This window comes from Schistocerca gregaria, chromosome 8 (genome assembly GCF_023897955.1).
Source record: "Schistocerca gregaria isolate iqSchGreg1 chromosome 8, iqSchGreg1.2, whole genome shotgun sequence".
Classification (NCBI taxonomy): Eukaryota; Metazoa; Arthropoda; class Insecta; order Orthoptera; family Acrididae; genus Schistocerca; species Schistocerca gregaria.
The window spans coordinates 420,077,876-420,094,693 of NC_064927.1; the positions used below are offsets into that span (position 1 = coordinate 420,077,876).

General features: G+C 38.6%; 1 protein-coding gene across 7 annotated transcripts in view; it reads left to right on the forward strand.

The window, feature by feature from the left end:
* The window catches only part of LOC126284569 (TBC1 domain family member 4), a 777,557-nt gene that overhangs the window by 731,995 nt on the left and 28,744 nt on the right, over positions 1-16,818 (forward strand). For all 7 annotated transcript variants that reach the window (XM_049983582.1, XM_049983583.1, XM_049983584.1 and 4 more), the window contains 7 exons: positions 59-173; positions 659-775; positions 7,399-7,600; positions 9,024-9,189; positions 9,812-9,981; positions 13,205-13,326; positions 13,405-13,542. In XM_049983582.1, the coding sequence (XP_049839539.1) occupies positions 59-173; positions 659-775; positions 7,399-7,600; positions 9,024-9,189; positions 9,812-9,981; positions 13,205-13,326; positions 13,405-13,542 (1,030 nt within the window). The remainder of the gene's footprint in view (positions 1-58; positions 174-658; positions 776-7,398; positions 7,601-9,023; positions 9,190-9,811; positions 9,982-13,204; positions 13,327-13,404; positions 13,543-16,818) is intronic.

Genomic DNA, 16,818 nt, shown 5'->3' on the forward strand with positions numbered 1-16,818 from the left:
TTTCACTAGACAAGTTTTTTGATAGTTTCTTACAAATATCACATTCTCTTTTCTACAGGGTATTTCAAATCCAGAGCATTTTGGATTCATTTGTCGTGAGGCAAATGTAGAAGGCTTTATAGCATATGTTTTCAAGTGTGAATCAGCTTCTGTTGCTGATGATGTTGTTGGTGGTAAGAATAATTATAGATCATATTTTGTCAGAATAGTATTTCGGATACTGTAGTCCTCTTCAGATTGTCTGTCAAGGTTTATATTTCCCTCAGCTTCTATGACTAAAACATTTATGAGTCCATCTACCATCAGTTTAAGGAAAAACTTATGCTATGATCTCTGTTTCATTTGTTTGTTTCTTTCCTTTTTTTCCCTCTTGTAGCTTAGATGATAATTTTGCAAAAGTAGCAATTTTATGACGAAAAGCCATACATGGAATTTGTGTTTTAGTATTTTTAACAGTTCAGTTTTTGTAATTTGCAAAATGTTAGTTATTTGGATAAATCTGTAACATTTTGAAAGCACAAGTAACAAACAATATTGTTCCAGAATTACAGTAATTTTTTTAAATATCTTAAGTCTTTCCTAAAAATATACAGCCATGAAACAATACTCTAAGAAATATCTAGGAAAACATCTAATGAAGATTTCCAACCTGTTACAGCTATAACGCAAGCTTTTGTTGCGACATCCGAAGCTCAGAGGCGAGAAAGGATGCCTGTGTTCTCATGTGATCACTGTCCTATGGTCTGGTATAGTAGGCTGTGTGCTGAAATAGAAGGTGACTTATATGCATATGTCTATTTTTTACGTATTTTGTGGACTTCATGTAAATGTTAAGCAGTAAATGCAATGAATAATGGCACCAACTCACTGTACAGAGGATACATCATGCCATCAGTAATGGCATAAATAGGAAGCTGAGCATTACAGTTCTGCTATCAAACTCCCAACTGCATGTATTGGTACACGTGCTCTAAAAATCACATTTTCAGAATCTTGGCTACAATGTTAAACTTCTTGTTTGAGTGCCTATCAACCATTCAAATAATACTCTGCATGGTCGATGGTTTTCTTTGCTCATTTCATCAGAGTTATTCCTCCTATGACTTTTCACTACCTTATGGACTTTAAAAGGAAGTAGATAAATTGCAGGTACCAGTTATAAAGTAGGAAAGCAGCACCTTCAAACTAACAGCTTTTATGTTAAAATGTTTTTTTTTATGTTCCCCTAGCACAAATATATATCTACAGTTGACTTAGGAAACTTCATAGTACACTAAAGGTAAACAAAATGGCTATGTAATCAAAAACTGGAAAATAGTTTCAGGAATATACTTACTTCACATAGTTGCTACCTGAAATTAATTTGATATTCATTAATTTAACACATTGTATCCCACTGTTGAAAAAACATTTGTTTTGAAGAAGTCTGAGGGCATTAGACCTTTTCTGTGCAGGGTTGGGTCATGGCAGTATAGTAAAGTTACAGGATCAGGCCATTGCTAGCTTAATCAAACATCATTGACAGGCAAAATATTCTATTGACACTCATTTGACTACACTGATAGTGTCTGCGTGGAGGTGGCAGCCATGGCCCCTCACAGTACGTGGTGAGGACGGCGCATAGCTGTGGTGATCTGACAGCTAACGTGTGGTGACATTAGCACCCAGCAATGCTGACTCCAGTAGCATACGCAGCAGTGTGTGGTCCAGTTAGCAGGACATGGCCGCTTGTGGACTGGGTCAGCAGCACGGAAGACTGCCAAGTTACTTGCAGGGGAAGTCAGCCCTCAGTGGAGGAACTTGGCCTAGAAATTGACATGTGGCACCTAGGTGCCTACATCATCATGGAAGGGGGGCTGCTGTACTGCCTGGGTCTTGTTATGCTGCTAGAGTGCGCCAAGAGGCAGCTTGGCAGTCAAGAAGTACCAAGCCCAAGAGGGAGGACTTGGCACTACCAGAATGTGTGGTGATGGATTGCCTAAATTTGTAGAAACTGTGCTCAGTCATCCGCCACGGCATCTCTCATCCCTGTAGGTCCTGCAAGACTGCTGATCCCTGGCTCAAATTGATGATTATTTATACCCATTCCCTGCCCACTTATGCTGACAGGCTGTGTCCATCCACAATTGGTACGACAAAATGGTGGACAGGGTAGGGATGGTGGTTATGACTGAAACGACTGGTTTTCAGTTATATCGCTTTTTGTCAGTGCCAGTTTAATCTGAGTGTTAAAACTGCTCAAAGTAACAAGTTTTGTAAATAACTTATTTTTTGTGTTTATTCCTATTATTTCCTGTAATAAATGTGGAAATTAAACAAAGATTGAAAAATTCAGATTCCTCAGTTTCAAAATACTGAATCAACTAGGCATATAAAAGAAAACTTAGTCCACCCACCATCATACCACTATTTGGGCATTAGGAATAATCAGTGCTAAAGCTTGAAAACAGAGTTTGAAGAGCTCTGTTCTTTATGTTAATTTATTGTATTCAAGGGCTGCAAGTAGATAGTCATGTTACATAAAGACATTTTTTTATTTTAAACTATGAATGAATTGTTAAGTTATAAGTTTTCTCCTTATTATATGGTGTCGCAAGTTTGTTGTAGTTCCTCCCATTCTTAATCTTTTAAAGGAAATGGACCACTGTATTTCATTTGTACCACACACACAGTAAAATACTTCCAGAGAAAGGATGGTGCCATATTGTAATACAATTAATGCCTCGCAATGACAGTGTGAAACTACCATGTAGACCAGATAGGGGAAGTTTCCCACACTACGTGTATGTGTGTACAATAGACCATGCCACATGGTAACAGATTCATTATTGTCTCAGCAGTGTTGCACCAATTCTTAGGACATGTCGGTTTATTTCTTCTGGAATTGTTATTAAAATTGCAATGATTGCTTTTCCCATGTTCTATAATAATGTAATATTTAAAAGCAAAGGAAATTTTACAAAAAAATTACTCATTTTTTAAAATGGTTTATTTAGAAACCAAAAATTTTACCACTGCTGGTATGGCTAAATGATATTTGGTTTTTTTGTCCTCTTATTAGTAAACAATAAAAAGCACTTGTTGTAACTGAGACCAAACAAATACTGAAAAATACCTGTTATTCATAACTAAACTACCAATACCGGTTTTAACTGGAGGATTTCCTCATCCCTAGGCCTGTGAGTGTGGAAACAGCTTGCCTCAATCTTCAAGAGTTCCATTTTACCACCAAGATTGCAGTATTGCATTGCTTGGCCCAGTCCACCTCCTGCTGCCTAAGCAGCCCTGATGCTCTAATTAGCATGCAGGCACATTAGCATACATCAGTTTCCTTCCACCGCTGTGGCTAAACTGCTTGTTTCTGTGGCAACACTGAAAAATAGTTGTGGTGTTACATTACTTCCCCTCTTTTGGCGAACAGAGGACATCGAGCGTCTACAAAGAAGGGTGGCGCAGAGTCTAGAGTGTGGAAGAAATGTTGTAAAATCTTAGGTCACAGGCACTCAAAGTAAGCAGCCAATCAGCTCACCATAATCTGCATAGAAAACCTCAGAAACTATGTTTTAGGGCAGAAACTACAAATATTGTTTAGACCCCTATGTACCTATTCTGTAGAGTTCATGCAGATAAAATAAGGCAAATAATAGTTGATGCAGAAGCATACAAGCAATCATTCTTCCTAGGCTATGCCCATGAGAATGGAATGGGTGGAAATCTTAATGCAGAGTTCCTGTAATGTTTGAATACAGTATTAATGGTATTCTGCTCAATTCGTGACATCAGTTAAATATCTAGGCATAATGTTGCACAACGGCATGATGTGGAAGAAGCATATAGGGTCAGTTTTAGCGAACGTGGATGGTCGACAACAGTTTATTAGGGGAGTTCTCCTGTAAAGGAGACCATGTACAGATCAGTTGGAAGACACTATTGCAGTTAGAAGGCATGGTGCTAGATTTGTTACTGGTCAGTTCCATCAGTTTGAGTGTGTTACAGAATTCTCTGCAAGTTTAGATTAAAGTCCTTGGAGCGAAGATGATGATCTTTCTGTAACGCACTTCACAGAAATTTGGAGATCATTATTTCTGACAGACTGCAGAATGAATCTGCTGCCTCCAAGACTCATCTTGTTCATATAAGGCCAAAAGGACAAAATGATGAACGTGATAGTTCATGCAAGTGCACACAGGGAATCATTTTTCTCTCACTCCACTTGCAAGTGGAACAGGAGAAGGAATGACTGACAACAAACTGCCCTGCACAGTAGGCAAGTTGTGTGGGAGTAGTATTGGCCTGCTTTGCGGGGCGGCCCATACATAAGAGGCAAGAAACAGTTTTCCACCCCCTGACGTAGGCTGCCCAATGCGATAGGCATATTGTGTTCAGGTAGTATTGGCCTGCTTCATCAATGAGTCTTGTGGGCACCCTGTATGTGTGAATGGGCATGGCTGGGGAGGGGGGGGGAGGGTAGTTTGAGATACATAGTGGACGAATTGAGGGAGAGGGGGCAAGAGGAGAGGAACAGAGGCGGGGGGAGGGGGCAGGAGGAGTGGGACAGCGGGAGGGGGAATAGATGGAGGAGGAGGAGGAGGAGAAGGAAATGGATAGGGAGAAGGGACGAGGTACAGCGGAGGAGAGACAGGAAGAGGTACAGCGGAGGAGAGACAGGAAGAGGGACAGGAGAGAGGGAGGAGGAGATGAACAGTGAGAGAGGGAGGAGGAGATAAGTAGGGAGAGGTGGGCAGGAGGAGATGAATAGACAGAAGGGGGAAGATATGGACAGAGTGGGGGGAGGCTGTGATTGACAAAAGGTGCCAGAGAAGGTGGCCAAAAAGAGGGCAAGGATATGACAGGAAGATAGAGGTGGGAGGATGAGGGGACAGAGAGATGAACACAGGAAGAGGGGGAATGTGTGCAATATACACGTGGAACACATACACAAGCGAAGCCATGAGCAGAAAGTGACATTCAGTTCCTGGAGAAACATTGCAACTGTGCATCACCAGGAGCTAAAATGACACCACTGATAGCCACTTGAGTCTGTGATACTTGTTAAATGTGTACAATATCTTGATAAATGAAGAATCACAACAGCTGTTAAATGATCCTTTATTGACCCATTTGGTGTTACAGCTTATAGCTGAATCCTTTACTGCAGCTTTTTTAACTTGTACTATAGACAGTATTGTTTATTTTCACCCATTTTTCTGCTCAGATATATTGGAGGATGGAGCTACAAGATGCAAAACTGATAGTTTCAGTAAACGATCATTTAACAGCCCTCGTGGTTCTTTATTTATCAAGACCCATATCTACAGGTGCTGCCTGAAATATAAAGAATTTGTAAAAGTTCCAGTGCACTCTGAGGAATGAATATTTTACCACATGTTTCTCTCACTGCTGAATATTTTCTAGTCCTCACATCTTTTTTGTGGCGCTTCAAATTCTAGCACTTTTATGTGAATGCTTCTACTATTTATCACTAATATATGCATATTCTCATCTATTTGGGGCATTTCTTGTGGAATGCAAGATTGACTAGTGAATCAGATGATGATGGCTGATACTCTTCAAGAAGCTGTAATTATGTTGCTAAACAACTTCATTTTTTATCCTTCTGGAAATATCACAGCTAGCTGCTATTGCATTTAGATCTCTATCTGACATATTGTAGACTGATTTGTCATCATCATCCATTTTATATCTGTTGTTGAATAAAGGCCTCCTCCTACAATTTCCCATGCTTTTCCAGTCTTGAGCTGAGTTACAAAAAATTTTACAACATACACTAGGTACTGAGCTTAGATACTGAAATGATGAAGGATATCTCTAACTTTCCAGACTAAGATAAAAACTATACCAAGGTCATCAAAGTAATGGAACTGCAGTATGCAGGTCATATGACATTACCTGCCATTATTGTCTCATAACACAAGATTTCAAGTCGTTGAGTTAATGTATAGTTGATTCATCAAAAGACTAAAACTGGTTTATAATTTGTCTTGTAATATCGTTAATATAATGTACTGTACTGGATATGTAATTAATATGCACTTTTTTCTTCAAAAGTAACAGACTTTTAAAATTAACATTCCTAAGTATTTGTTCTCTCTTGCTCAAATTGTCAGTTTGTCCTTCATGAATTCTTCTACTGAATAGTAACATTTCTGCAGTAATTTCCCGTATAAGATTTTTTGGTGTTTCTAAATTTATACTGAAGAATTATCTTACTTTCACTTTGTTATAAATTTTTCGACCCATATTCTGTGGAGTTTGAGCATAAAGTTTTAAATGGTCGGTGGGCAGCACAAAATTGTTTTGATTTCTGGTGTTGTAATCATGCTCAAAATGATTTGCTACAAATAAATCAGGGAGACTATGTACATAAATGTATAGTGAGGAAACACTTGATATATTTAGATTTTTTAGGAGTAGGCCACATGATTGTCTTCACTCTACATTGTGCATATTTCTAATGATGGTTTTCTCAAGTTTTAATATTTGACACACATGATTGAAGTGCCACCAAAATACAATTCTATATCTTACTACTGATTCAAAGTAGCTGTGATATACTACTTTTCATATGTGGCTACTGGTAGCATTGTACAATATCCTCATTGTATATACTAGGCTATTAAATTTTTTTGCAAGGTATACGAGAGCCTCATGATAGATATTTATCGAGTTGCATTCCTAAAAATTTCACATAGCTTCCTGGTGGGCAGCAGTCTATCCTTTTTGTAATACTGTTATTATTCCATCCTGGATTTTCTATTGTTTCAATTTGGACTAAACATTAACATCAAAGACAACCAAAAATTCTTGTGCAAACCACACCAAGCACAATCCTCCCAGCCCACACATGGCTAGGGCCTCCCATAATGTACACTGGTCACCTGGTGCAAATCATTTTATTGATGCCACTTTGGTGACTTGTGTGTTGGTGATCATAATATGATGGTGAAGACAACACAATACCCAGTCCCATAATAGAGAAAATCTTCAACCCAGCTGGACCCCTTGCATGGCATTCTGCAGCACTGACCACTCTGCTGTGGAGGCAGACGGAATACATCCACACTTCAAACAAAGCAGTAGATCTGGGAGTCCCTTTTCTAAGGACAGTGCCAGCACACATAATGAGGATGTATACAGCTCATAAAGACTTGGAGACTACTCTCTGAATAGGAGAATTATTGAGTCATTGATAGGCACACACAAAAGAGAATGAATGCTTACAGTGATCTTAAGTTTGTAAAGTAAATTTCCTTTGTGAAGTACTGTTCCTGCACTTTGAATTCTGTAACGGAATAATTGTCCTCTTTTTTTTTCTCTTTGTGCTTTGTATGTAATGAGATGCTAATGCTCACTTTATATTTTCTTGAAAAACTCCAGGTCAGAATGAGAAACGGACGCAGACAACTATTCTTCGAAGGTTAGAAGGCTTGCCTGAAGCTGAACAGGAAAGTATCCTTACAAAATTTGGTGGTGCTGAAACACAAGGCTTACAAGAACAGAATGAGTTCCTGATGATGTTGCTCCGTGCCCACTGTGAGAGCAAGCAGGCCAGACATGTTCACGATACAGCTGAAAACAGGTACAGTCCTGGTTAATCATTTTATTTATGAGCTATGAATTACTTCTGAAACACACACACAAAAAAAAAGTAAAGATCTTTCAGAACTTCATCTTTGAAATGCAAGTGGTTGATCAAATATATGAAGCAGATGAATCAATGTAGAGGCTAATGTGTTGGAGGAATATCATACTGAAGAGAAATTGGAATAAAATGATGTCACGCTTGGGTAGTAGAATAATAATTCTGGAGGTAATATTGGGATATGGGTGATTTTGACCTTCCTCTTATATATATTACCACATCCTTCCCTCATCTTACTATGATTGTTTTTCATGCTTGGGTATTAACAATGCTATTAACTTATATTTAATATACTCCCATACGAAGCAACATAGAAATCACTTAACAGCTAATAGATGTTCTTGATAGAAGCTAAACAGATGCTGTTATAACATATTTCCAGGCAAATACAACTGTTTTGGAAGTTTTTTTTTTTTGGGGGGGGGGGTCTAAACAGTTAGATGGGAGTTTAGTGGTATGGGGAATACAGTCCAGGAGAGATGATTATGATGATTATGATGATGATGATGAGGAGGAGGAGGTGGTGGTGATGGTGGTGGTAACACCCATAATCCGAGCCCATCTTCTTCAAGATATCTTTGAACTAGAGTAGGTTGAATGCCAGAATGTTTCCTTTGCAAAGCATGTGACAAATTTCCTTCCACAACCTAGTCCAGAATAAGCTTCAGCACTCTATGTATCAATGTTGTCACTGATAGACTGTTAAACCATAATCATCATTTTTCTCATATTCCCTGTTCCACATAGTACCTCTTTTTCCAACTTGTTTGGCACCTGCTGTTCCAACTCTTGCATTGTCATGAAGATACCAGGTAAATCATTCTATTATCATGAAATGTAGCTCCATTTTTATTGTTCTTCTATGTGTACATACATTTTTTTTCTTTTGAATCTAGAAACTGAAATAACCTTTACTGCAATGACATCGGTAGGATGACTCTACTTACTCAGTGATGGCAAATGGTTTTTCATTATAGTCAGCATTTTTTGCTAATGTGTTAAGATTTTGTCTTTGAATTACTTGCTGTCTTATTATTTCAGTTGTACAAACAAAGTTAAAAAATACCATGTTGTTTGTGGACACCTTTTTTATTTCAGTTTTGGATTGGTCTCTGATATTAACCTCTTCCAAATTTCATTTTCTGCCAACCCCTTCATTCTTCAGTTATAATTGTGGCTAGTACCATCACCAGAGTATAGATACATGTTAATGCACAGTAGAAAAGGAATGTTGTAGAAATGTGATATGAGCAGAAGAAGAAAGGAACCATTCTTGTTTGATATAAGCATTTTTAGTAAATTTTGCCATTTTTATTTATAATGTGAAAATTTTTTGTGGTTTTTTTTTTTTATGTTTCAGACATGAATTTTTGAATCAGTACTTAGGTGGCAGCACTATCTTTATGAAAGCAAAAAGGTCGCTAACAAATTCATTTGACCAGCTACTGAAAAGGAAAGGATCCCGTGATGACTTGGGACCCATGTTGAAGGAAATGAGTCTTCCAAGCAATGCCACATTGTGGAAGGTACATGAAGAGTAATTCATAAGTGATTTTAGAACATAAGTAATTTAGGAGTAAAGGAGGCAGTTCACTGAATAGTAAAAATGTTGAGTAGTCGCCAGGCACACAAACCACAATGAAAACTGCTATCTTTCAGAAGAATCCATTAATGAGCTTGAATCTTGGCAGTTTTAGTCCACTGCATATGCTTGCATTCTACATTCAAGACTTTCCTTCTCCTGTTATCTGTTTTACATTTCCATAGTGTACTCCTACATCCCTAGCTCTTGTCATAGAAGTCATTAAACTCTCAATAAGTAACCTCAGGTTTTGAAAGCTCTAGATTAATCATCTTCAGATGTTTTGGAGTTGTCTGTTGTCCAATCTTTAATCAGATTTCATTTAATTTTAAAGTGATACGCTGTTTCTTTTCCAATTGTTTTGTTCAGAATTTATAAAGAAAATGCGATGAGTGCTGTATATCATAATTCATGCTTCATTATTAAATACAAACTCAGCGAGATCGTAATTAAAACTATATTGGTGTGGTGGTCCTCAAGTAAAGCAGAAATACATATATTACTTATGTGTTATGCAGTAATCTATTTACAGAATGTTATCAGCTGGTTTTACTATTTATTTACAGGAAAGTATATCAAACACAAGTTCCAGGGCTTCTCCAACCAGTGAACAAGCAGAACCAGTTCCGGACTCTCCTAATGCAACCTCTCAGAGAATACGTCATGCAGCATCCGGTTCCAACTCTGATCTACATTGTGCTGGTATACACCAGAAGGACAGCCCAATGAAAAACATGTTAGTTAATACTTACCTATAGAGGGTTGGTACATGGCACACAGGAGCTCTTACTATTTTTCTAGTAGGAGTAAAACAAAAACACACACACACACACACACACACACACACACACACACACAAAATCACTGTAGTAGTGACACTAATAATAGTTACAATTGCACATGTACGGATAATGTAGCAGAACCATGGAGTAAACTAATAGCTTGTTTTGGTTTCCCTGTGTTTATTCCACTCATCCCATTCTCTCATTCATTGCACCACAAAATGCAACACTTTTTGTGTGTGTCTATTCTTGTGAACATGTCCAAAAGAACAGACACCATTTTTCATCCAGCAGTCACTACTGTTGTCCTGTTGGGCATGAGTGCCCTTCAGCTCTCCTGAAGGCAGATGCAGGTTGTATGGGCTACTTGAACAAGCCATTTGGCTACTTCTGCCTGCAGGCATTTGGTTGAAGCATATGGCATCATAGACAGTGGCTTGGCTGCCTGACTGCATGCATGTGGCCTGTTTACCTGCACCTGTCCTCATCTACCTGTGGGTGCCCGATTGTCCATAGGCAGACATTCGAGCTGAAACAGCCTGCAGTAGAAAGTGTCATATGACAGTCAAATGCTGCTGAAAAAGGCACAATAAAGGCCAATTTACATGGGCTGTCATGTCACATCAAGTCATATCACATCGCATTACATCAAAACATTTCCCAATGCATTTCAAATGGCGGCATCCACACTAGCCCTCATCATGTCACGTCACAGCACTGTCAAGGCTTCTCAGGAACAAATTTTTGGTAGATGGCATTATTGTCTGTCGATCACATGACCCATAAGCTCATTTCTTCCTCATAAACAGCTGTGATTTCATCCTCAGTACTATGTTTTGTTGTGTTTTGTTAGGTCATGGTTTTTGTGGTTGTTATCAGTTTTTATTCTATGTCTTTGATTCATTCTTTGTTATTCCTTTATTTATTTGTTATTTTTTCTTATTTGTTAATATTGAAAAGAGTTGAGGAAGCCATGCAAGTTGAATTGAATTGAATTGATGTGACATGATGGACAGTGTGAATACATTTTTGGTGTGATGTTGCTAACACATGATGGTGCTGTTACAGCCAGTGTAAACTGGCCTTTACATTGCCCATCAATCCAGCATCCCATGGAAGCAGTACAATTTTCAGTTTTCATAATTACAGTTTCAGCATTGATTTTCTACTATATTTTCTTTCCTTAATTTTGTTCCTTTTACCTCTAGATAGCTTGATGTTCAAAACATGTAGAGAACTCAGTAGTTTTATTTTCATCTCAGTCTGTACTGTGTTGATTCTTACATCTGATCATGCTGTATTGAATCCATATGTGTCAAATACATACATTTAAGGTTAGTTAGTAATGCTGTAATGCTTATTCTGTTATCTATAACTAGAAATAAACAGAATTTTATGCTAGTATAATATTTGTTATCCTCAGCCAGTCTGTTTCCAAAAGAATCTCTCTTTCTCCTTGTGTGGGTCACACTTAATTCCTAACTTTAATGCCACACATCTCTTCATCCACTTACTAATCTAATACTAAAAATTTTCCCTCACATTTTCCATTTTAGAGTCACGTTGTACCTGGAAGTGAATTTGTAAAACACTAAATGATGAATATTTAATAAATGGTAAATTTTGAATGTAGTGACAAAGATTAAAACACTAAATGACAGACTTGTCAGTTGTAATAACGACACTATGATCATCATGAAAACTGATCATAAAACCTTTTCGTTCATTTGATGAACAAAATTGTAGCAGTAAGTCTAGGATTTTGTGAACTCTGCTTCAATTTCCATCTTCTTCACTTTCCTTATACTTGTGGTAGAGCAGTGAAAGTCTGGCCAGACAGAACCATGGTTGAGAAGGATCAGTATGTGACTTACTACGTATTAGTAGTGTCCATAAGTAAAGCTAAGGCTGAAAAAAATCAGTTTTGCATAAATATTTAGCTTTGAAAAATATTTGTGGCTTTTGGACTCTGTGCGATCTGACTAAAGCATATCTCAAATAGTGTAAGGAAGTATCAAAATAATTCAGCCAATGAGATGCAAAATCCGTATACAACATCTAAACAGAAAATGAAATTGCATGTACACTATGTTATTGAAAGCATCCGGACATCTATTAGTAGACATTAATATGAAATTTGTCCATCGTTCACCTATAAGGTGGCTTGAACTGTGCTGGGGACCCTCTCAGTGATATGTCTGAATGTCTGTGGAGTTCATTTTTCCCCAAGAGCCAAATACAGAGAAGGTAGTGATGTTGGATGCTGGGGCCTGGAGAGAAGTTGACTTTCTGACTCTTTCCAAAGGTATCCTCTTGGGTTCAGGTTGAACTCTGGGTAGGCAATCCCATTTCAGGAATATTACTGTCCATAAGCCATTGTGTCTCGTATGTCTTGTGCTAATCAGTCAACCATTGTCTCCAATCTTTTTCGCTACTGAGCACAGCACAAAATTTTGAAAAATACATCCATATCCTTTCACATTTAGTATTTTTGTAAGTGCAATAAGGGATCACAACCTGACTGTTAAAAACGCTCTCAAATCATAACACCACCTCCTGCGTACGTCAGTGTCAGTACTGATGGTAGATGGGAGTCAGAAAAATCACATTCTTCATCTTGACAATGGCAGGTGTCATGTAGTATGCGAAACAAGTATTTGACAGATAAAAACATCAGATTAACACCTCGTTAACCATACTCACTCAGTTTATTATATAACGACTTCCTGCAGTTCTCCTAAGTTGAACAAAAGGTGCACAGACAGTGATTTCCATAATCTCGGGGTGCTTTTGAGTCCTTCCAATACCTTGTGTCTTGGGTATCAACAGCAAAATGTAAAAGAAAATCCAGAATTAGTTCAAACATATACAGAAATATACACATTTAAAAGTCAATTACTTTTAAGAAACAATAGGACAAATTGTACCAAAAGTAGTTTTTTTGTCATATTTTTTGCAAAATCTTAAATGGTAAGATTCAAATTGAGTGGGTTAACAGTGTTAAATATTTTGGGCAATTTGCATCCATTTAGTATGTATTTTGGTCTCTAACTGCAGGCTTTCACTTAAAATGTTTCTGCATTATCTGACATGAAAGATGATGATCCCAATAACCGAATAATAAACAGCGATATTGCAGACATTAATCAGTGACAGTAAGTGTTAATCATATTACAGATTTTTGAAAGTGGGAAGTTCACCCATTTCTCCGGGCAAAGACACTACAGGGAACTCCCGGCAGTCAGGCTCATGGCGCCAGTCAATATTCGACAGTGTCACACCGAAGAAAGTCAGACCTGGTAAGGACCAGTTTTCTTGCCTCCGTGTAGATAATATACACTGCAGGTGGCTATTTACATTATTTGTTACTTTTGCAGATGGAAGCCCAGTTGTACTCGATGGGCCGCAGAAACTGACAAAACGTGACCGTGCTGAACTGAGGGCACTTTGGCGTAAAGCTATAAATCAGCAGCTGCTGCTCATCCGCATGGAGAGAGAGAACGCTCGTCTCAGGGGTGAGTGTTGATACGAGAGAAACACATTGTGAGTAAGCACTTTGTTATATGTGTTTCAAAAGATTGTACCTGTTATTGTCATCATAAGTTAAGTGTGTGGCTTGACACTTTATGTAGAAGAATAACTTGATTAACAGAATAACTGAACACAAGGTAATGTCAGATTTATAAAGTAGTTGTGCAGTTTAGGCCTCCCATTAACAATTGTCTGACATTAATTGCAGTCACCAGAAAAGATTGTTTTATCAGTATGTGTAAGTGGTATTGCTGAAAAATGAAGATGCGAAAGCAGCTGAACTCTACTGTTCTCTTAATAATCTTTCACCAACTGGCCTTTCGTGTAAAATATCTCTTTACAAGTTCCATAGTTATCTTTTAACTCTTAGATGGCTGTTATGTGCCATATGTGATGTAGCTACTAATGCAATCATTACTAAACTATATGAAAGCAAAATGAACTCATGTTTGTATTTTGTGACATGGATTATTCAGATATGTATGTAGTTTTTGTTATCTGTTCATTTAGACCTGCCCCTCACTTACAGTGTCATGACCAAGGGAACAAAAATAGTCCTTATAAGGCTCATATTAAATTGTTGCTGGAAAGTTTTTATCTGATTATATATTGGAGATTGAGGGCTGTACTGAAATAGACTAGCTGTGAGTTGATGACAAAGTCGTACTACTAGGAACCTAAATGGTAGCCGTATCTTAGCACAGAATTGGCTTTGGAAGCAGATTATTATGATAGTGTACCATTTGTGTAACAAAAACACATACAAATATATGAAGCAGAGAGCATTTTTTTTGGTGAGGTTTAGGGGTATAAATAAATTTGCAAAGCTGAATTTTAAGGATGGATTGGAAGTAGCTCCAGTTGTGAGGATATTGTTCTGTCTACAAGAAAACCCAGATAATAAGAGACACAAAACTTTGTTACACCTAGAATAACTTGCCATAGAATCGCCACAGTACTAGTCTGATAAACATAGCTAAATGTCAACCTATAACTGTGAGTGATGTTGGCTGGACCCGACTCTGTAGGCCGTCAGCTGGCCAGTAGAATGCAAGGTGAAGGCACTGCGCATGCATCCAAGAATGGAGGCCTCTGCCGGTGCTAGCATTGGCAGACTTCTGTGGTGAGCCTTACAATTGTGCACCTGGATTGGGAGTGTGGAATTTCAGTGTCACTCCCGATAAGGGGAAAAGTAGTTTCACATAAGATGAAAGAGCGAATGTAGAGTGGTACAGTGGCATATAATTATGTGGCCGGTTAGACCAGTTCTGATATTAGCAATTTGAGACAACTGACTCTACATTGTGTACCAAGCTAGTTGAACATAAATCCTTTCAAACTCACATATATTACAATATATTTGTTATAGTGGTGCTTGATATATGATGTAAATAAAATGGGAAAAATCCACATGGGAAAAATATATTAAAAACAAAGATTCCAAGACTTATTAAGTGAGAAAGCACCGGTAGATAGACACAATGAATAAAAAACACACACACACACACACACACACACACACACACACACACAGAATTTCGAGCTTTCACAACCGGCGGTTGTTTCGTCAGGAAAGAGGGAAGGAGAGGGAAAGATGAAAGGATGTGGGTTTTAAGGGAGAGGGTAAGGAGTCATTCCAATCCCGGGATCAGAAAGACTTATTTTAGGGGGAAAAAAGGACAGGTGTACACTTGCGCACACACACACACACGTATCCATCTGCACATACACAGACACGAGCAGATATTTGTAAAGGCAAAGAGTTCGGGCAGAGATGTCAGTTGAGGCGGAAGTACAGAGGCAAAGAAGTTGTTGAAAGACAGGTGAGGTATGAGCGGCGGCAACTTGAAATTAGCGGAGGTTGAGGTCTGGCGGATATCGAGAAGAGAGGATATACTGCAGGGCAAGTTCCCATCTCTGGAGTTCTGACAGGTTGGTGTTAGTGAGAAGTATCCAGATAACTCGGACGGTGTAACACTGTGTCAAGATGTGCTGGCCGTGCACCAAGGCATGCTTAACCACAGGGTGATCCTAATTACCAACAAACACTGTCTGCCCGTGTCCATTCATGCGAATGGACAGTTTGTTGCTGGTCATTCCCACATAGAAAGCTTCACAGTGTAGGCAGGTCAATTGGTAAATCACGTGGGTGGTTTCACACGTGGCTCTGCCTTTGATCGTGTACACCTTCCGGGTTACAGGACTGGAGTAGGTGGTGGGAGGAGGGTGCATGGGACAGGTTTTACACCGGGGGTGGTTACAAGGGTAGGAGCCAGAGGGTAGGGAAGGTGGTTTGGGAATTTCATAGGGATGAACTAAGAGGTTACGAAGGTTAGGTGGATGATGAAAAGACACTCTTGGTGGAGTGGGGAGGATTTCATGAAGGATGGATCTCATTTCAGGGCAGGATTTGAGGAAGTCGTATCCCTGCTGGAGAGCCACATTCAGACTCTGATCCAGTCCTGGAAAGTATCCTGTCACAAGTGGGGCACTTCCGTGGTTCTTCTGCGGGAGGTTCTGGGTTTGAGGGGATGAGGAAGTGACTCTGGTTATTTGCTTCTGTACCAGGTCGGGAGGGTAGTTGCAGGATGCGAAAGTTGTTTTCAGCTGTTTTTCGCACGTGGAATGTTTCGCTCTATTATATATATATCTCAAGGTGCTGAATCTTATTAAATAATGAAAACATGTGCACCCAGATTGCTGCAAATAATCTTAACTTTGGACCCATGTGTCTCGGATATGGATAATGATATCTATACAATTTTCAAGTTTTTTTTGAGATTGGAATCTGAAGAATGTGTCAGAAAAATTTTAGCCATTTGCTGTGTATAGCTGTTGTGTAATCCATGGCTCAGTTTTGGTATCAGAAGACCATGTTTTTGGGGTGTTTTTCAGTTTGCTGTGGTTATTTAGTATTTAGATTTTGCCTTGCACTAGAATTTGTGTGCGTATTTTACATGTACGTGTAAGTTAACTTTGAACCTGTGTGTCTTGTAAACTGATAAAGGTATAAACAAAATTTTCAAGTTTGTTCGAGATCAGGATCATAGGAATATAGCATAAAAATTTGCTGTTTATAGCTTCCTTATAATATTATAATCCATGGCTCAGTTTTGGTAAGAAAAAAATGGTAAAAAAATAATTTGTGTGTGTGTGTGTGTGTGTGTGTGTGTGTGTGTGTGTGTGGGTGTGTGGGTGTGTGTGTGGGTGTGTGTGTGGGTGTGTGTGTGGGTGTGTGTGTGGGTGTGTGGGTGTGTGGG